The sequence below is a fragment of the Athene noctua genome, chromosome 14, assembly GCF_965140245.1.
Source record: "Athene noctua chromosome 14, bAthNoc1.hap1.1, whole genome shotgun sequence".
In the NCBI taxonomy this organism is placed as follows: domain Eukaryota; kingdom Metazoa; phylum Chordata; class Aves; order Strigiformes; family Strigidae; genus Athene; species Athene noctua.
This window is the reverse complement of record NC_134050.1, coordinates 9,112,191-9,130,218: the sequence shown is the minus strand read 5'-3', so window position 1 is coordinate 9,130,218 and position 18,028 is coordinate 9,112,191. Positions and strand designations below refer to the sequence as shown.

Below are 18,028 nucleotides of genomic sequence, written 5' to 3'. Positions count from 1 at the left end.
TGTCCTTTACTTTGTAAAATATATAAACAGCACTTCTGAGATCTCATCTTTTTCTTAATTCAGTTCAGCTAACACAGTGAACAAGAAATCAGTGTGCATACAAAAGGTACTGGAGAAGATGAACTGTGCTTGGTGGCCACTCAGCCATCACCTCCTCTGTGGGACAAGGGCAAGAGAAGCTTTATAGCTGCTTGTGTTTCTGTTTACTGCTTCTCTCCCTGCTTAAACCCAGTGACATGAACTTGGTAGCAGGATGTTCCTGGACCAGCTACTGATATTTCGATGAGATGCTTTGATGGTCACTTCTCTTTTTATTAATTCATCTGACAACATCATCAACTTTTTCCTCAAGTGTAAGAGCATGAACTGATTATTGCTGAAGTATTTCTTTTCATCAAACATTGGGTAAAAACGTTTTTTTTTTAAAAAAAGGCAGAAAATTTCAGAGCTTGGTTACACAAACCCCCATCAGTGGGTGAGGGCTGCACAACCAGCTCAGCTGTGGAAGAAACGGCACCAGGGAACTGAGACCTAAACCATTTATCATTACAGGGAGGGCAACATTATCAATCTTGTTCAGAAAAGAACAGACCAAACAGGATGTTATTACTTAAATCTGTAGGCTATTTTATCATGAGAAACTTGACAGATGTCAACCTCCTACATCTCTCCAGTGACACACAGCAAAGCAAGGAAGGGCAGACTGACAGTCCCGCTGCTGCCCCTACCCATTTCTACTTCTGGCACTTTATCACACATAAGTCATGTAGTGAACAGTGTTTCTAGAGCAGTTTTACAATTCTCCTGCCAAATCATTAACACAAACTTTCCAAGGTGGACTGCTGTACTTCTCATGCAAATGGTTAAGAGCCATTCAAAAAATACAATTTCTTTACTTTTACAGAAATGCGGTGTCAAAAATATAAATGGACTGTGGATTTTCCCCTCTGTAACCCAGAACCATTAGTCTTTATTAGTTTCCTTACAATAGTAAGAGCAGAAACTGAGACGTAAAAGCGGGCCTTTATTGAACAGCAACATTCCTGCAAATTTTATTTTTATTCTTCTTTAGGTTTCTTTCAACCACATTTTCAAAAGTTTAAGGCCAGCTGCCTATGTCTGGGAAACAATGATTTGGGACACCTCAACATCCATGTGCACCAGCTAAGACCCTTCCTTTTCTTATATTTTTACTGCATTTTTACAAGCTAAGTTTGCGCAGGGAAATTAGATTCCTTTTCTGTGATCTAAGCTGGTCAGGCATATCAGAAAAATACTAAGCTAAGGAGATTTTGCATCAGCGCCATGTTTCAGTTTTATACGACACTGCAAACCAAATCTGTGCCTAAAGTACAAATGAATTATCTCATTTATCCTGACATTTATCAGCCCGATATTCAAAGCACAGCTTCAAAGACATGATTAGAGGAGATCAGCACACTAGCCCTAAATATTTACTTCATTTCTATGCCTCAAATCTTTAATTTTGTTGTTAAAAAAAGGCACAGGCCTGGCCTAACACTGGATTAGATTACAGAAAGCTTCAAGACACCAGAAGAGACATGCCAAAACATACCAAAAGATTATTTGAGGGAACTGGAAATCAAAAGCCAAGGTAAATATTTCCAAACACACAGTGAACTTGTGAGGTTTGAAAAGTTAGTAATAAAGATGATAATCCAGACGCTTTGAGAAAACATGGACTTTCATCCTATTTTTGGTTGAGCAATGTGTTACTTAATAATGAAATGACAGGTATGTGGTATTTTTAACACAAATCAATGGGGGGGAAAAATAACAGTCGCTGTCTTTTGTTGAGCCATTTGTGTCTTAAGGCACAGCAGACCTTTAATTTTGGGTACCTATTTATATTGACCAACCTGAAGGGCTTTAGATCTGCTTTTTCTACAACCTGAATGTCTTCTTTGGAGACATGACCATGAAACAAACTGGAAAGGTGAAGTTTCAAGTCTGAAAGCCCAATGTATATGGCACCCAAATTTAGTAGCTCCCCCTGAGAGATGTTATAAGCTCTCTACTTCAGTTTTTGTCTGATACACGGAAAAAAAGCCTATCTTTTTTAGAGAAGCGTGATAATGAGTATGTAGTAATTTCACTCTGAATTCAAGTTATCACATTTCTGCAAAGGGTGAAAAAAATTGTTTTTTCTTATGAGAAGTATTTCCTTAGAATAATTTTTATTCATTTTACCACAATGACCAAATGTCTTTCAGTATACAGACAATAAAAAACAATTTAAACCACAGACTTAGGCAAAAGGTGATGCAGTTCATCAGTATACTTCCACAGGGCAGTTTCTGGCTGACCAGCGCATATTAGAGCTTGGCTGAGAATATCTCATTTCTGATAAATATTCAGCCTTTATCTTTCCGAGTAACTTTAATGCTTATGTTTTCAGCTGCCTCCCTCCTCACCCCCCAGTTCTGATCCTCACACTCCAGTTCAGCAGCACATTAATTCAGCAGAGGCTGCACTGCTGAGACCAGAGCTCACTGTGGAGCAAGGCAGGATTTCTGTCAGATTCGGGTACCAGAATATGATTGAGCATATTCTCATCAGAGCTGGCCTGAAATGACATCATCTGAACTTTAGGAGGAGCTATACATAAATGCTGTCAATACTTTTACCAACATGGCAAGAAATGTATCATTATCGAGCTTGGTAATTTATACATATCCATACTGCATTCCACATTCAGGCAAATTTAAACACTGGAGAGTACTTCTGTACTTCTGCTGCTTGGCATTTAGTGCATTTTTGCAGTATTTTCTGTGAAATCTCGGCAAATGCCCAGATTCCAACAGGTGACTGTTCAGGCTGGGATTGTTGTGAATATGTTAAACCCCCTTTATATCAACTTACTTTTCTGTCATTAGGTTCAACGTTTTCACCTTCATAGTCACCCTTTAAAAAAAAAAAAAGAAAATCTGCATCATTCAGTGAGTCGCGCCCAGAGCTGCTATGCATCTTGCATACCCATGTATCCCACTCACTTAATGCATCAAAACCAGAAAAAGCAATCTGTAAAATAATGCTGTATTTTAGGAGTTCATTTGTCATAGCACACTTTGTCTTCTGTTGTCAGGCACATTAAGAAAGAGTAATAATGTCTGTCACTGGTGAAAAAGGAATGAATAAGTGATAAAGGTGGCCTAAAAATGTCAAGGGAAAGGATGCGGTATTGCCATGGTGTTTGGGGTTCAGCTCAGTCCACTTGAAAGAGAAGAGACCAGCTGAGAGCGCTGATCCCTATCCAGACTCTCCAAACACTCAGGGCTGATTAGATTTGAGGTTTTAATTTGGAGCTATTTCTAAATATGATAAAGAAGTAAACTAAGACAATAAATAACTTATATACAAGACTATCAGTAGCTGTCTAAAGACATGAGACAAGTACATGCAGAGAAGTTTATTTAACCTTTCTGGATTTCTAAGCTATATTGCTGTAGTTTAAGAGTGCCTGACATTTATGATAAACATCAGCCAGATAAAGAGGCTGTTCTGGTCTCAGTTACACCGAGATAAAACATTTAAGGTCCCACGTAAAACCAACGTGAGCGAGGGGAGCAGAAAACTAGGAAGACACACTTCATCTTCACATCCCACACCAGCAAACCGGCACCAGGCTCGACAGCCCCTGTATGCTCACACAGCCAGTACATCATGAGCAGCACGGCTGCCACATCCCCTTGACATCTGTCAAGCTTTTCTGTAAGGGTCTAGCTAAGAGCATGGGTTTGTCAGCTCTAGTCTTACATTGGACTTCTAAGTAAAAATATCACCAGCATCCAACTGCTGTGCACCTCTGGCAGGATGGGGATCCCGAGCTCAGGTATGAGCGCCACTGAAATTCCCTACCTCCCTCTAATCCTTTCAATGAACGCTACAGTTGAACACACTCTTGACCTCTTACTGAACCTCTCAAAATCAGATTTCATCAGTAAGATCTGCAGTCATATCCAGTCCCATGAAATATGTCACTTCAAATTCCTGCCTGTGTTTTTTCCTCCAGTGGCATCCAATTGCATGGACACTGGCATCTCTCTACTTGCCAGGGTGATGCCAGGGAGATGTGGACAAGGCAACTAGCCACTTGGTGCCCCAGGAATAAATATGTTTCCTAGCACTGATGCCAGGGATCTCGGGAGCAGAAGGTCAGAAAAGAAGCATTCTGTTTGCGACACCACCGAAATAACTCTTCTAATGTTACGTTCAAACGTCACTTATGATCATCAAAGGCAGAAGAGAGGTGGGGATTTCATTAGAAGTGAGGAGAGTGATGGAAACAACCTGCAGAAGTTATTGCAGTTGTGATACAAGTGAGCAGGAAGTCAGGATCCCAAACACTCATGTTTGGGATGATGCCATTAATACGTAACACATGAAGGATTTCTTGGTGTCAGATAGTAGACATGTAAAATTTATTGTGAGATCACTTACATCATGCAAAGGATATGCAGCACTGTAAACTCCATTGGCAAGCAGACTGGTGATCCCTTGAAAAATAAAGACATAATAGTTATTTATCATTTTGAGGTTAGACAGTCTCACTTTGTTGTCCTTCCTGGAGATTTCTCTCAAAATAACAGTCATTTGGTCAGATAATGATTTTTCTGCCATCTCATTCCTTTCCACGTAGTTTCATATTTAATCATATAGGTTATTAAACATGACTCATTTTATGAAATGGAAAACTGCAGAGAGCAAGAGGAAGTTATATATATTTGAGAATCAAGAATTAGAAGCCGATGACTTGAAATTAGTCATTAAAATAAATTACATTTTCTGAAAAGTCAGTTTGATTTAAGGGCAAGCCTGCAGATTTGAAAGTGTGTAGCAGAAGGCTCGATCACAAGAAGAATATGGCTGGAATTGATGGCATATGGGAACACGCATTCGCACGCATCATCCACACAGAGTTTTGAATTCAGATTTCAGATTGATTAGAGAAATTGTAGGGAAAGCCTTTGCGAAGACCTTGGCGTTATACTTACCATATTTACCACATTTTCGTCTTTTATTTAAAAGGGTAGTTTCCTTCTTTCTTCCCTCTCCTTTCCCTGTTTACACATCCGTTTATTAGTGACATGCATGAGGCTGAAAGCAGTTAATGCTTGATCTATAAAATGTATGGGGCATAAAGGACTTTGAGGAGTCCTCCCTTCCCAGGTGTGGTATCAGTTCTTAACTTGGGGCTGGATACAGGAGGTGAGGGTGGGTGGGGAGGAGATAATGTGTAAGTTTGGAGGAGCACAACGGCGAGTGGCTCTTCAACACTGCAGCTCGCTGCACCAGTCCCAAAGGTCACTTGGCTGGACCTGGACCTCTGAGGGCTGTAGGACATTACTTCTCTAACGTTCTTGCTGCAGCTGCTGGCATTAATATAGCTACTTCCAATTAGGGAGTATTACCCACGTCCAAAGGTGTCATGTTATCCATGAAGATACATTTTGGGATTCAACAAACCAGTCTTGGGTGCTGAATCAGAGCTAAGTCAAGTACTTGTCTTTGTGCAAGGCTGAGCTGATTAGTGCCAATTAAAAAAAAAAAAACAAACAACTCAATCCAAACAAAAACCTGGCCACTGGCATTGTGGAGAATTTAAAAGGACTTGAAAAAAGAAAAGAAAAATTATGTGCTATGGTGTGGTCCATGTTGCCCACCAGTTCATTGCTAAGAAAAGACTGTGGGACTGGATTTGAAGGAACTGTGACTATGAACCAGGAAACAGCTCACTGTAGATTCACGGAAACATTTTCATTTTTGATTGTTCTTGAAATGAGCATTTTTCAAGTTTATTAACATTCTTGAGATACTAATCACCTGCTGGAGGAACCGTTCCAGGAGTGCTCAGTATCCTGCAGTATCATGAATTTTCAAAGTCCTAGTTAAGATTATACAGTACTATGAATTGTCTGCAAATGTTTCCACATTTCTGGCAGAAACAACTAGTGAGCAGATAAATTGTTCTTCTAGGGCTGGGTGATCGACTGAAGAGCTACATAGCACCCTTCTATATATCAGTATTTAACAACGAATACTGATTCACATTTTCACAAATTTGCAAAATAAGTAACAAAGACTGCAGTGTTCACTGGGCAGCCACCTTTTTCCTGCTGGGCAGAAATGTTGCAGCGTTATCTGTGTTTGCTCAAATATGTTTGCAACCTTTGCTGGGTTGTAACCCAGCGTTCCAGCGCCGGAACACAAAGGACCTGATTGAGTTATGCTGAGTATACCCATGGACAGGCTGGCCTAATGACATTTTTATTAGGTATACTGTGTGACTCGCCAGTCTCAGGTAGAACAATGCAGGAATCCTAACACTTTACTTTCCTTTAGCCTCTGCCCTATTCAACTAATCTCTAATCTGCTTCCCAATTCTGGACCGAAAAAAATAAATTAAAAAAAAAAAAAAATTAAAAAAAAAATCAAGTGAGTAACCAACTCCAAGGCAAGAATTCAAACTGAGCTATATGACCTCCCCCTTTCAAGAGTGCAAATATGCAATTTCCAGTGAAAATGATCCAGCACCAGACTTGAAAAGGATCCTGAAAGCCACAGATTAATTTGGATTTCCCATGCTACAGGGAAACAGTACTTCTGTTAACACTGGCTGAACACCAAAATTTGGTGTATATAAGGACTCAACAATTGTACATTGTATGTTGTTAACTTCAACAGAAAAGCCAAAGCATGGAAATAATTTCTGGCATACTTATTCTTCTATTATTTGATGTATTTCTAAGCAGCTGATGCGTCAATATTGAACAGAACTACCTGTAATTCAAGTTCCTATTGTTTTATTTAACTGCCTGTAGGCAAATACATGCTATAACAGATCCCAACAGTTATCAAACATTTTCTCCCACGTTCATGCACTTTTCTCATACAAATTTGTTTCTACTGGTTGTCTGTTAAGAAGCAGAATATGAGGGAATTCAGACTTCTGATTTATGTAATTTGGTTTGTCATTAACTATTTGCTAATTTTTGTCCCACAATCAAGTATATACCTACACATCACGATATGTATAAAATAAAGTATGTAACAGCTGAACAGGAAAAGCTGCCAACAAATCTTTAAGGTGACCTTATTTGCAATTCATGTTTACCTGCGTTATGAATTTAATTCTTAGAGCACAAGCCCGGAGTCTGAAATCCTAAAACTACTGGCCATGGCAGGACAAACTTTGCACTCACTGACTTGCAATGACTGTTCTGAGGGATAAGGGATAGGCCAGCTTTCAGTGCATGCCTTAGTCCTTGGCCGTTCCACCGAACTAATCTCAGTTCCACTTAGGACAGCGTTTCAGGCAGTCGTCAGTTAAGACCATTTTATTCAAGTCACCCCACGATAAAAATGTGAGGTTGCTACTTAAAAGGAATGGGCCAATCCACAGACTTTCACTGAAGTTATTGAAATCCATGGAAATATCCTCATCCGCTTCAGTAAAAGTGAACCAATGTATTATCCTCTGGTTTGTATCACCCCCAGTCCTGCTGCAAAGGATGTAACTAACATCTTCAGGGCCTATATGCTAACTTACCATTTATTTTAGAGTCAAATCTATAAATTTGCATTTGAAAAAATTCCAAACAGCTACATTAATGAAATTAAATTTCCAAATAAAACAATTATATCCATATACATCAAATTAGAGAGCAGTGCAAAAACCTAAACTCCACAGCCAGTTACAACTTGCAATTATTTTCAATACCTGAAAACAATATTGATCTTAAAGCTAAATAAATAAAGTTCCTTACCCATGCTATATTTTGCTTTGGTACATGTTGTTCTTTTCAATATTTCATAAACCTACAGAAGTAAAATAAAAGAAAATAAAGGGTTACTTCAAATACTGCCAATGAAAAGCACAATCTTTTTTGTGTACAGCTCAAATATTGGCAAAACCAAGATGTCAAGGAAGTTATCATTCTTTATTAAAAGTCATGGTATTCAGGAGAGCAGGGCTTAAAGATTTCCATGCCAAGTTATCCATACAAGAGAAAAAGGCTTAACTAAATATCCAGCTACCAAGATAATTGATCGGAGGAAAGAGGGTTACACCTAACCACTCACTTAACAGAAACGCTATCGTTGCTCATATTAGACATCGATCAAAGATCAGAAACCCTCTTCTACCAGACTAGGCAGCGTGCTGAGCCAACTCTGCCCTTGCCTTTGATGGTGCAAGCTGGCTTCACCCCAAGGGCTCCAGCACAGCTTCAGGCTCATAACGCGTACACAGCATGCAGCCGTTTATCACAAACTGGACTAACAGAGGCTGACCTGAAAACTTCTGAGCTCGCGTGACCTCAGTGGCAAAACAGATATATTTATTTTACGATTTATTGCATTTATTGTCAAATAACCTTTGCACATCTCAGCACGCTGCCTGAGTGGTCAAGCTTTTGCCCTGCACTGCTCCCATGCAGCGATGGTCTTAGGTAAGGCAAGCTCAGCCAGTGTGAGGCTGGCAGGGGAGCGGGCAGCAGAGGAAAACCACGGGCAAGAGCACCTGCTGCCTGTTGCCTGGCCTGTCTGGGGAGTCAGGGACTGTTTTCCTGGGGATGCTCATTACTCCATGTGCTAACTTGACTGTCACTTGTCCATCTCATGGAGGGAAGCGAGCAAGGGCATACGCAGCAAGACCCACAGCTCATCTGCCTGTCATCTTGTAACTCCAGTGAGTTAAAGGGCTGTCACAGAGAGATTTCCAGTTATATAATTTATTATTTTTTTAAAAAAAGAAAGGTTTTTAGCTTAGTTTCTATTCATCAAAGATCCACAGGGAGTGACTAGATTCCTGTTCATTTTGCTGTAGGCAGAAGGGTCAATATTTGCACTGGGGTTTAAAAATACATATGAGAGAGGCAGGAAAGAACTTCAAGAAACAAGAATACAAATATAAGTGCATGCAGGAGAAAACTATGCTGAGAAACATTCAATGTGTCTTTTATTACCGTGTGATTTACAGGGATTTCAAGCAAAGCAAGATACTACCAGCATTGCTGTTATATGTCCAGTGCTCCTTGAGCGATTTAAAAAAACCCATCCCTCCTCTTCCTCTCAGCCTCTGCTATGAGCTCCTTTTGTTTCAGTCCATTTTTCAATTAGTCTTGCTCACCCTCTTGTCCTATGGGGCCATTTTGCCTTGCTACCTTTCTCAGACAGCTTGTCACGAATTTTAACTCTTCATTTGCTCCCTTAAGTTTCTTGTACTTACAAGTTCTTTTACTATATACCTAAACATAAAAAAGAAACTCTGCAAACAACAGCTATGCTTTCTTTTTCAATCTCAAGTGAAACTTTTTATTGCAAATAAACCAATTCAATGTTTGTCTTTTTCTTTTCCATTTCTGTGCTGCTGCATCTGCCTCCCCTGGTCAGGCTCACCTAGCCCTGATAACCTGCGCTCACATCAAATCAGCCCACTTCAGGCTACAGGGGAACTACATCATGGGGTCCACACACTGGAATTTCAAAGCAGGAAAGGGAAGTTAGATATCTTAGACCTCTTATCACCATAGCAATAAAAGGCAGCTATAATTATGATATAAGCTCTTTTTGAAACCACTTAGCATCCTAAAGGCTAATGTTAAATATAAGATAAAAGCATGCTCACAGTCACATTCCAACGCACCGATTAGCAGCAGTGGAACCGGGCGAAGAGTCCACGTTATACTTTGAAAAGTGTTGCAGCAAGTGCTGCTTGGCATGGTCCCTTCCAACTGCCCTGGATGTCATGTAAGCTGTCTTTTCAATTTCCCTCTCAGTGACTATAAAGGAGGCTACATCTTTTCCCCCACTCTATTTTATGTTCTGCAAGTCACAAGGAAGCACTCAAACGCAGTTTCTGATATCGTATTCCTGTATTAGGCTTCACTTCTGTAAGGGAACTGCAGAAGTTTAATTATGAAAGGAAAAGGCCTATGCTAGCACTGAAGGAGTAGAGAGACCCTGCAACATGTAGGCAGGAATGGCTCAGCCCAGGCCAATGCTGCATACATGTACATCACACTTGCTAGTGTAATAGAGGTGAACAGATGCATAAACAATCAGAACAAGATGCAATTTTCTGTCCTTGTTGCATCTGCATGTAAACTTTAATGTTAAATACAAATAAATAATAATAATAATAATAATAATAAAAACCTTTTAACACCACTTTAGAGAATAGCCCCCCCAATTATAAATAATATTCCCTGTAAATACCTGGCTCTTTCATTGGAATTTGTCTTGACAGATTTCTCAGCAGTTCACAAAAAGAGCAATGTATAGTTACAAAAAGGTAAATGAGCCACAGGGGTGCAGGTAGCTGATGGCAGAACCTGTGGTACAATCTAAAGGTATTCTTTTCTGGTGATATGTCTACTAAGAAAGTATGTCCCACGTTAACTGTGAACTAAAAAGAAGATCTAAATTATTTTCCAAAAGGCAATAACATGTTAGCATCAAAGACTATTCATTACATAAGATAAAGCTGGAAGTGCCTTATTTATAATTTCAGTAACTGATGTCACAGGCAATCCCTGGCATTTGGTTAAGGCAAACTTGCAACAGACTATGTACTAAAGCTGGCAAAGGGGCTATTAACACCATGGCTAAGGCAGCATCCACCATAAATTATTTATATACACTACTTACTATAGTGCTTCTCGTTTTGCTGTCAAAGAAGGAATCTCTGTCAGACAAATCAAACCTGTTAAAAGATTAGAAGGAAGCCCATTAGGGGGAAAAAAAAAAAAAGCCAGTAATTTCCTGCTTTTGTTGACCCCTTCAATATTTTCATTTCTCCTGGGAATCTCTTGTAGCTAACATTAAAGATTAGCTTGTAGAAACGTCATTAAAATCTATCCCAACTTTCATGTTTTAAAGGGGTCACTTATACGTTTCACTGATTTTACATGTTTATAGGTTTTTCTGCACAAGAGAGACTGTTGATTGATGCTCATTGAAGTTGAATCCCTGACCACTGCTGGCCTTGAATTTCTACTAATAATCTTTACATTTTTTGGTGCCTTAAACCCTGTGAGGCCACTCTTGCCTCCGTCATTCAGCAAAGACACAGGTGGTCTCACTGAAAGGAGCCATCACTGCAAACAGTGTAAGGCACATCCATGCCTAAGCTAAGGACATCTTTTAGGCTTTCTCTGAGCCACCAGGCTCCTTCACTGTAGGAACATCCTACGTGCAATAAATATATAAACACATTTCCTGCAAGTCCAAGAATATGTCAAATGTCACATACATTGACTAGCCCAATTAAAATGCACAACTCCATCAGCATTCTGCATCCCTTGATTAAAAACTAAGAACCCTGTACGTACAGTGAAGAAATCCTGCCTTAGGACTGTTATTTGTTCCAGCTGGCACATACATAAACACAGCCTTCAAAGCTTCTCTTCTGGGATGCTGGCCAAGGAAGAGCAGCAGCAAAGCAATCCAGTGCAGTTGAAACTTTGGCTGGGCCTCACCTTATGATTTTTTCCTACACCCACGTTTACAGCTATTCTTACCGATCTGAAATCGATGGCAAAGCTACCACTGACTTCATAACATTTCCCAAGACAAGGCCTGGTTGGCAGTACATGTGGGAGCTGCCCACACCAGATGAATGAAATGATTCTGAAATTTATCAACCCACATCTCTGGCTACAAATTTTACTGAGCATTTTATTTTACATGGAAAAGAGACTATTGGAAACCACATTATAAACCTTGTTTGACAGTCTAACAGTTGATGTGTATAGTTACATAGATATGTATTATATGCCACAACAGCAGCTAAAACACACACAGATTTCATAGAGGGGCTGTAAAGCCTCATTCCCCAACAGTGAGCCAAAAAAAAAAAAAAAAGGTAAATTTACTGCAAAATGGAAATACTCTTTACAGTAATCCCTAATAAAGTTGGTGTTCATTTTCCTTCACCTTTTGGTGCCTTAGCTGCTGTCGGAAAGGCTGGAACCCGTTGACATGGACATTTACAGAAAGCTTTCACTTACAAGTGCTGCTTCTCTCTGGAGAAGGGGTAGGAGAGGCGCTTCACCGTCTGTGGTTTGTGTTCTGCTACTTTTGGCTGGATAGGCTCTGTTATTTTTTGAATTACAGAATTAATCTTTTTCAGAAGACCATGGGTCTGATTGATCTGATACATCTGAGTGGGCAAAGAGAAAAACAGTAAAACTTTATTGCTTTTTGGTTATCCGTAAGTGAGAGCAAACCATAAGGAATAAACTATCAATTAAATAAATACATCACAGTAAGCTATTGAGGAGTATACCTTACCTTCTTGAAAACATTCAGAAAGACATAGTTGGATGGGAAAGTCAAACCAAGAAATGCAGAGGAAGCCTATGACTATTCCTCTGAGCCAAAATATGGCCCGTGTTTGATTCCAAATAATCAGAGTGGAGTGTTCAACAGAGATATACTTGGCACTGGCCCCTGAGTACCAGCTCCTTGGGCATTCACTATTTTCTTGGTGCAATGGGACAAAGAAATGAAGGAGCTATGGAGCTCCTGTGCAAACCAAGAGAAGTGATCTCCTCTGCCAGGGGGATTTCCTGGGAATACTGTGCAGGTTTCAGGAGTTTCCCCTCTTCCACTTAAAGGAACCAAAATATCTTGAATCATCAATTGCAGTTCTGTAGCACTAAATGCAGTAATTGTGTTAGCAGGTCACAAAAAAGGATTACAGGTTTCCCTCTCTGAGCCACAAAAACTATGTGCAGATCCAGGGCAGGGCTCCCACCGCAGGAAGATGATAGGCTGTAAATAAGGCTTTAGGGGACTGAGGGTCTTCTCAGGCACATCGCTTCTCCTGGGCAATGCCTGCAGGCTTAGGTGGCCTCTTTCACAAAAAAATCCCCAAAGAATGCACACTCTAACTTTTCTTTTGTAGCAAAGGAGCTTTAACCACAGGACCACAACAGACTTTTCTTACCTAATTGTGCTTCTGATTAAAATCAGTGGTGAGGCAATAATGGGGATTAATATCAAATCCAAAACAAAAGTGTGGTTTTAGTGTTGTAATAAACAACGTGGGGCTTTGAAACTGTCTCTTGGTCCATTATAGACTTCCCTCTGCAGTCTGGGAGATGCACTTAGTATGTGTTTAAATATTAATCCATCTCTAAGCTATGCTCACTGAACAGGTAGCCACCTATCACAGATGATTTAGAACTGATGAAAATATACTGTCATTTCTTTAATGATATTTCAAATATTCTGAAAGGTAATTTATTTTGTGGTAGTCCCAGCTCCTGCAAATAAGACTAATGATGTACATGAAGAGTCACTAAACCCAGCGAGACTACTGCACACAAATTGTTACTCTTATGTTCATTTTTAGCAGTCTAGCATTTTGGCTGAGAAAAAACCCTCTAAAACACACACATACATTTCATCATCAATTGCAACTTCTGCTTTTAAAGCACACTAGGAGGATAAAGCATTGTATGAAATCACTCGCATCGTATACAGATAACGGTAGCAGCTGGGAATTCTTGATTTCCATTTCTCCCTCCAGTTGTTCTTTCTGCTATACCAAGCAAGTTTGTGAGTCTCATTTTGTTAACAGATTAGTTACTTGTTTTAAAAATGCTTGTGAGAAGAAAAGTCAACATTTGTAAGGTGCTCAGAGATGAGTATATGTTTAAACTACGCCTTTCAGGAGGAAAAAAAGAAAATCAGGACGCACCTTTTTTGTGGGCATCTTGAGCTTAAGAAATTCTGCCTCTCGACACAATACGTTCCACGGTGCGTGTATTTTTACAAATCCAATCCCATGGATTTTAGTCTTAAGAAAAAGCAAGAGAAAAGTTTCCTGATGAGAGGAAATTAAATAATTTTTTCCCTTGTGTTTCATATGTATTTAAGGAACAAACAGTCTATTCCTGCCAACATGATAAATCTCATTTGTTTGAGACAGCTAGTTTCTAACAACAGGACAATCACTGAACACCTCTTTGTGCTGAGCTGCAATAAAATGTGACTCAGAACCACTATTGTCTTCCAGAACAATTGCCACAAGGTTAAACAGATAAAAATCGTTTGGGAAGTAAAAGCTAATTACTATGGACACAAATACAGACTAAGCCAGTTAAATCTGAAGAACAGGCATCCAGCCAAATGGTGTGATTTCTTAAGCATGTTCTAAGTAATGGAGCTGAGTCCCTGCTGCCTCCTACGAGCTGCTCAGTATCTCAAAGGACCAGAACTGCAGTAAGAAAGAAGCAGTCTCAGATACAGATGTATCTACATTAAACCACTGTGCATTTTAATTAGGAAATTTGGTAGGAAGAACTCAACAAAACAAAAGAAAAAAATGTTAACAATAATATTAGCAGTATGCTTGGATCCCACTAGTTCTCTAGGCTCTGTTCTAGGTGGCTGGACATGGGGGTTTGCTTCTGGCATTCCCACATACACCCGTATTTACTCCCACAGAATAGTAATTTCAAAACTGTTGGACAAATTGATTATCAAACTAGCAGGCATTCAGCAAACAGAAGAGAAAGAAACGTTAATAAATCTTTCTACTCTTGCTGCTGTACAATCTCAGGCAGTTATTATAGTAACTAGCTTCACACTGCTATTTTCCACACTGGCTTTCTAGAAATTGGTTACTCAGAGGACATAAACAACTGCCATGGCTTCCAAACCACCTCTGAATTTACTTCACTGAGGAGATCTTAAGTGACTCAGGAAACATCATTCGTTTAAGAAACCTTTGCTCTTTTTTTTCAACTAGTAAGGCCTCCAACGCAACTTTGTGGCATGCTTTTCAAGCCCAAATGATTGCAGGTTTTCCCCCTACACTGATGGGCTGGATATGGAAGCTGATGTAAATCCCTGTGGCTTGTTTTCATCTCTACATATTCCTGATCTGATTTGGTATCTTGCACTGAAAGGACAAGGTTCTCTCTCTTTTACAGTGTCCTGGGTTGAACCCTGAGCCCTTCTGAATCATTTGAAATCCTATTATATGTCATAGGTGAGGACCTTCCATCTTGCAAAGGATTTAAATATCTATGACTTGGCACAGGCAGGCTTCTAGTTTACTACAACAACTTGCAAGTTGGATGGAAAGTAATTCTTATTTTCGCCTGGGCAATATAGAAGTAAAAGGGGTTTTTTTGCATTATAGAATGCAAAATATATACTTTACATATATATATATACACACACCGTTATATACATTGCCTGTAATTTGTGAATAATAGATAGCAGATTTATTTTTTTAACATTCTGATCACATGTCTAAATATTTAATCTCAAGTTTTAGATCCTGTAAATGAGGCCAGCATAAATGTTTACCCTCTCTCACAGGAATTTTGGGCATATTGGTTGGATCAGTTAATTGTAATAGCTTTCTTTGAAATTAATACGGCTGTGGCTATTTCTACTAATCACACACTGGCAGTACTTCACACATCATTTTTTATATAGTCTAATGGTCTTTTAATAGAATATACTGTTTTCAGGGTACAGGTGAAAGGCGTTACAAGCTGTACTGTTCATATCTAAGAATGGAAAGAGCAAACTGTAATACAGACCCACGCGCCCAAGCTAGAGCATGTACCAGAACCTCCCGAACAAATTTAATTCTCTAAGTCTATACTGAGGTATAAAAATGTCACTGTCTGTATCAGGTATTTTTAATCAGAACTGGAATTACCAGTGAATCCAAACCACAGCATACTTTAAACCCACCAAATTGGGATTAGTGTTGAGAGCAATTTAAGCCTCACTTCTAGATACAGCAACACATCAACAAACTGTGTTGCAATAGGGGATGTGCCATGAATCCTGGCCAAGAAAAGTAAGAAACCACCTCACTGGGGCACTAACAACACCATGGGCCATTCCTGTGAAGCAAATTAAATTGATGGATGAGGATGGTGCTGTCAGAACTGAAATAAAACTGAAAAAGCTGAGCTTGTGTAACCTTGATCAGAGCCAGGTTCACAGGAACAGCTCAGCATCTTCCAGGACTAGACCACCAGTTATCCTCCCTATCTTTAACCATTTGAAATGGCTCCTTACATCCTCATCGCGTTCCAGTTCGAGACCAGCCTCCACGAGGTTCCCTTCATATTCCTCCCTGCGAAACCTCTTGTCGTCTTCATGGTAATCCACGTGAGGTTCACTTTCCCCCATTTCCAGCTGCACTCCCTTCCCAGGAAGCGGCTGGTCCTGCTTGGCACTTCGGGCACCTGAATCATTATGATGAACTCTCCTGGTGAGTGTCCTCCCTGCCGAGGACTTCTTGTAATGATAGACTAGGATGTAGTCTACTTTTCTCTTGCCATCTCTGAAGTAGAGTCCGTATTTGCAGTCAGCATCTGGATTTTTGGATAGGGAATTTAATATCTGGAAGCAGGGAATGGGGGTGTGGAAAGAAGGAGAGAGACAAGAAGAACAATGAGTACACACGCCAACACGGACACCAGATAGATCATATCCTTGTACCAAGGACTCCTTCTTGCCTGGAGCACACAATGACCCATCTTCAAACAGCATGCATATGGGAGGAGCTCCCCCATGGTACTTACTCAAAACAATTTTGCAAGTTAACACCTGCACTTTTACTGATAGCCAGCTGGGATTTTATTGGCCAGAAATAAATAGCTAAAATGACTGGGATTTAATCTAATTACCAGCACACTAGCTCATAAGTCAGCTACTTGGAGGATTTGGTTTTCTCATTGGGGGTTAATTACCACTAAGATCATCTGTCCTCTTCCACCCAAGACATCTGGGTTTCAATTTTGACAAATAGATTAATATCATGTGCAAACATTTCTCACTTCTCTTATCTATCATTGCAAGTTTGTATCATCTGAGAAAGAGATCATCTTAGATACAGACTGAAGGGAGCCAGCTGGTCATGAAGCGCAGCCAAAAAATGCAGATGGACTGTAGCCAGGGAAGTGGGTTCACTGCTTACTGAGTTCATCGCTTTTTTCCCCCCCACTTACAAAACCTGTGTCACTTTGCAATCTGATGGTTGCAAAGGCTTTATCCCCATCTTGAATTAATGCTGTGTAAGTGTTGCAAGATGCAAGAAATGTAAGACTTAAATCACAATTCCATTTCCAAGCATTTATCTGAAAATTGCACAGGACAACTGTAGAAACATAAAAAAGTAATAACAATTACTCATTTCTACTTTCAATAGCACTTCTCATGCATAATTCACAATTCCACCCTTGAAGATGCACAGAGCATTAAAAAAAAAAAAAAAAAAAGAAAGTTCACTAGTAACTTGCATTTATTTTTACAAAAAATACTCATCACAGGGGTGGCTTTTCAGGGACCAGGAGCATTTTCTGGCTTTTAATTTTACAGAAGAATGTTAAGCCTTCAAGTAGGGAAAAGGTCTTCTGCTCCAAATGATAGCAATTGGCCATCAGTTGCAAATCATATCAGTCAAAATCCGTTTGGGATGTGTACAGGTTCTGCTTATTTCATACACAAAACCTTGCATCTAAATTATTTGGAAAGAGTTGTTTCTAAGACAGTCCAATTTTTAAACACCAGATGAAAACAGCAACCTCTGAGTTTACTGTACAGTATATTACAGCCCATATAGCCAAAACTGCATCGAAACCCAGCCAGTGTTACACAAATTTGCATACTTCTCTGAACATCACTTTGGGGAGAGCAGGTCCCAGCCACTGTAACTATAAATCAATGACTTTAAGGGAGAGTCTGATCTTCCCTTTTCGCCTTGGGGAGATTTTTACTCAGAGAAAAATTCAAGCAGCAAACCCCATCTTCCCGGGTTTGGAGGGAGGAGGAAGCGCACTGAAGAAGTAATTAGACAAGTGTAACCAGATGAGCACATAGCAAGGAAGACTGGCAGGCAGCAAGAAGCCCGAGATGCCAGGAGCAGCCATTGGGCGAGGTGGGGATGCCTGAACATTCATTGCTTTCCAAAGCCTGACTTGACCATGTCTGCCCAGGGCTTGGCTGCAGGTCTCCATCTCCTCAG

The 18,028-nt window shown here is 39.9% G+C and overlaps 1 protein-coding gene across 2 annotated transcripts in view; it reads right to left on the bottom strand.

Moving 5' to 3' along the window:
• The window catches only part of ANO1 (anoctamin 1), an 81,493-nt gene that overhangs the window by 27,052 nt on the left and 36,413 nt on the right, over nucleotides 1–18,028 (bottom strand). For both annotated transcript variants that reach the window (XM_074917816.1, XM_074917817.1), the window contains exons 3-10: nucleotides 16,078–16,404; nucleotides 13,730–13,828; nucleotides 12,033–12,184; nucleotides 10,672–10,726; nucleotides 7,788–7,839; nucleotides 5,016–5,081; nucleotides 4,462–4,517; nucleotides 2,884–2,925 (exon numbers count right to left, since the gene is read on the bottom strand). In XM_074917816.1, coding sequence (XP_074773917.1) covers nucleotides 2,884–2,925; nucleotides 4,462–4,517; nucleotides 5,016–5,081; nucleotides 7,788–7,839; nucleotides 10,672–10,726; nucleotides 12,033–12,184; nucleotides 13,730–13,828; nucleotides 16,078–16,404 — 849 coding nt within the window. The remainder of the gene's footprint in view (nucleotides 1–2,883; nucleotides 2,926–4,461; nucleotides 4,518–5,015; nucleotides 5,082–7,787; nucleotides 7,840–10,671; nucleotides 10,727–12,032; nucleotides 12,185–13,729; nucleotides 13,829–16,077; nucleotides 16,405–18,028) is intronic.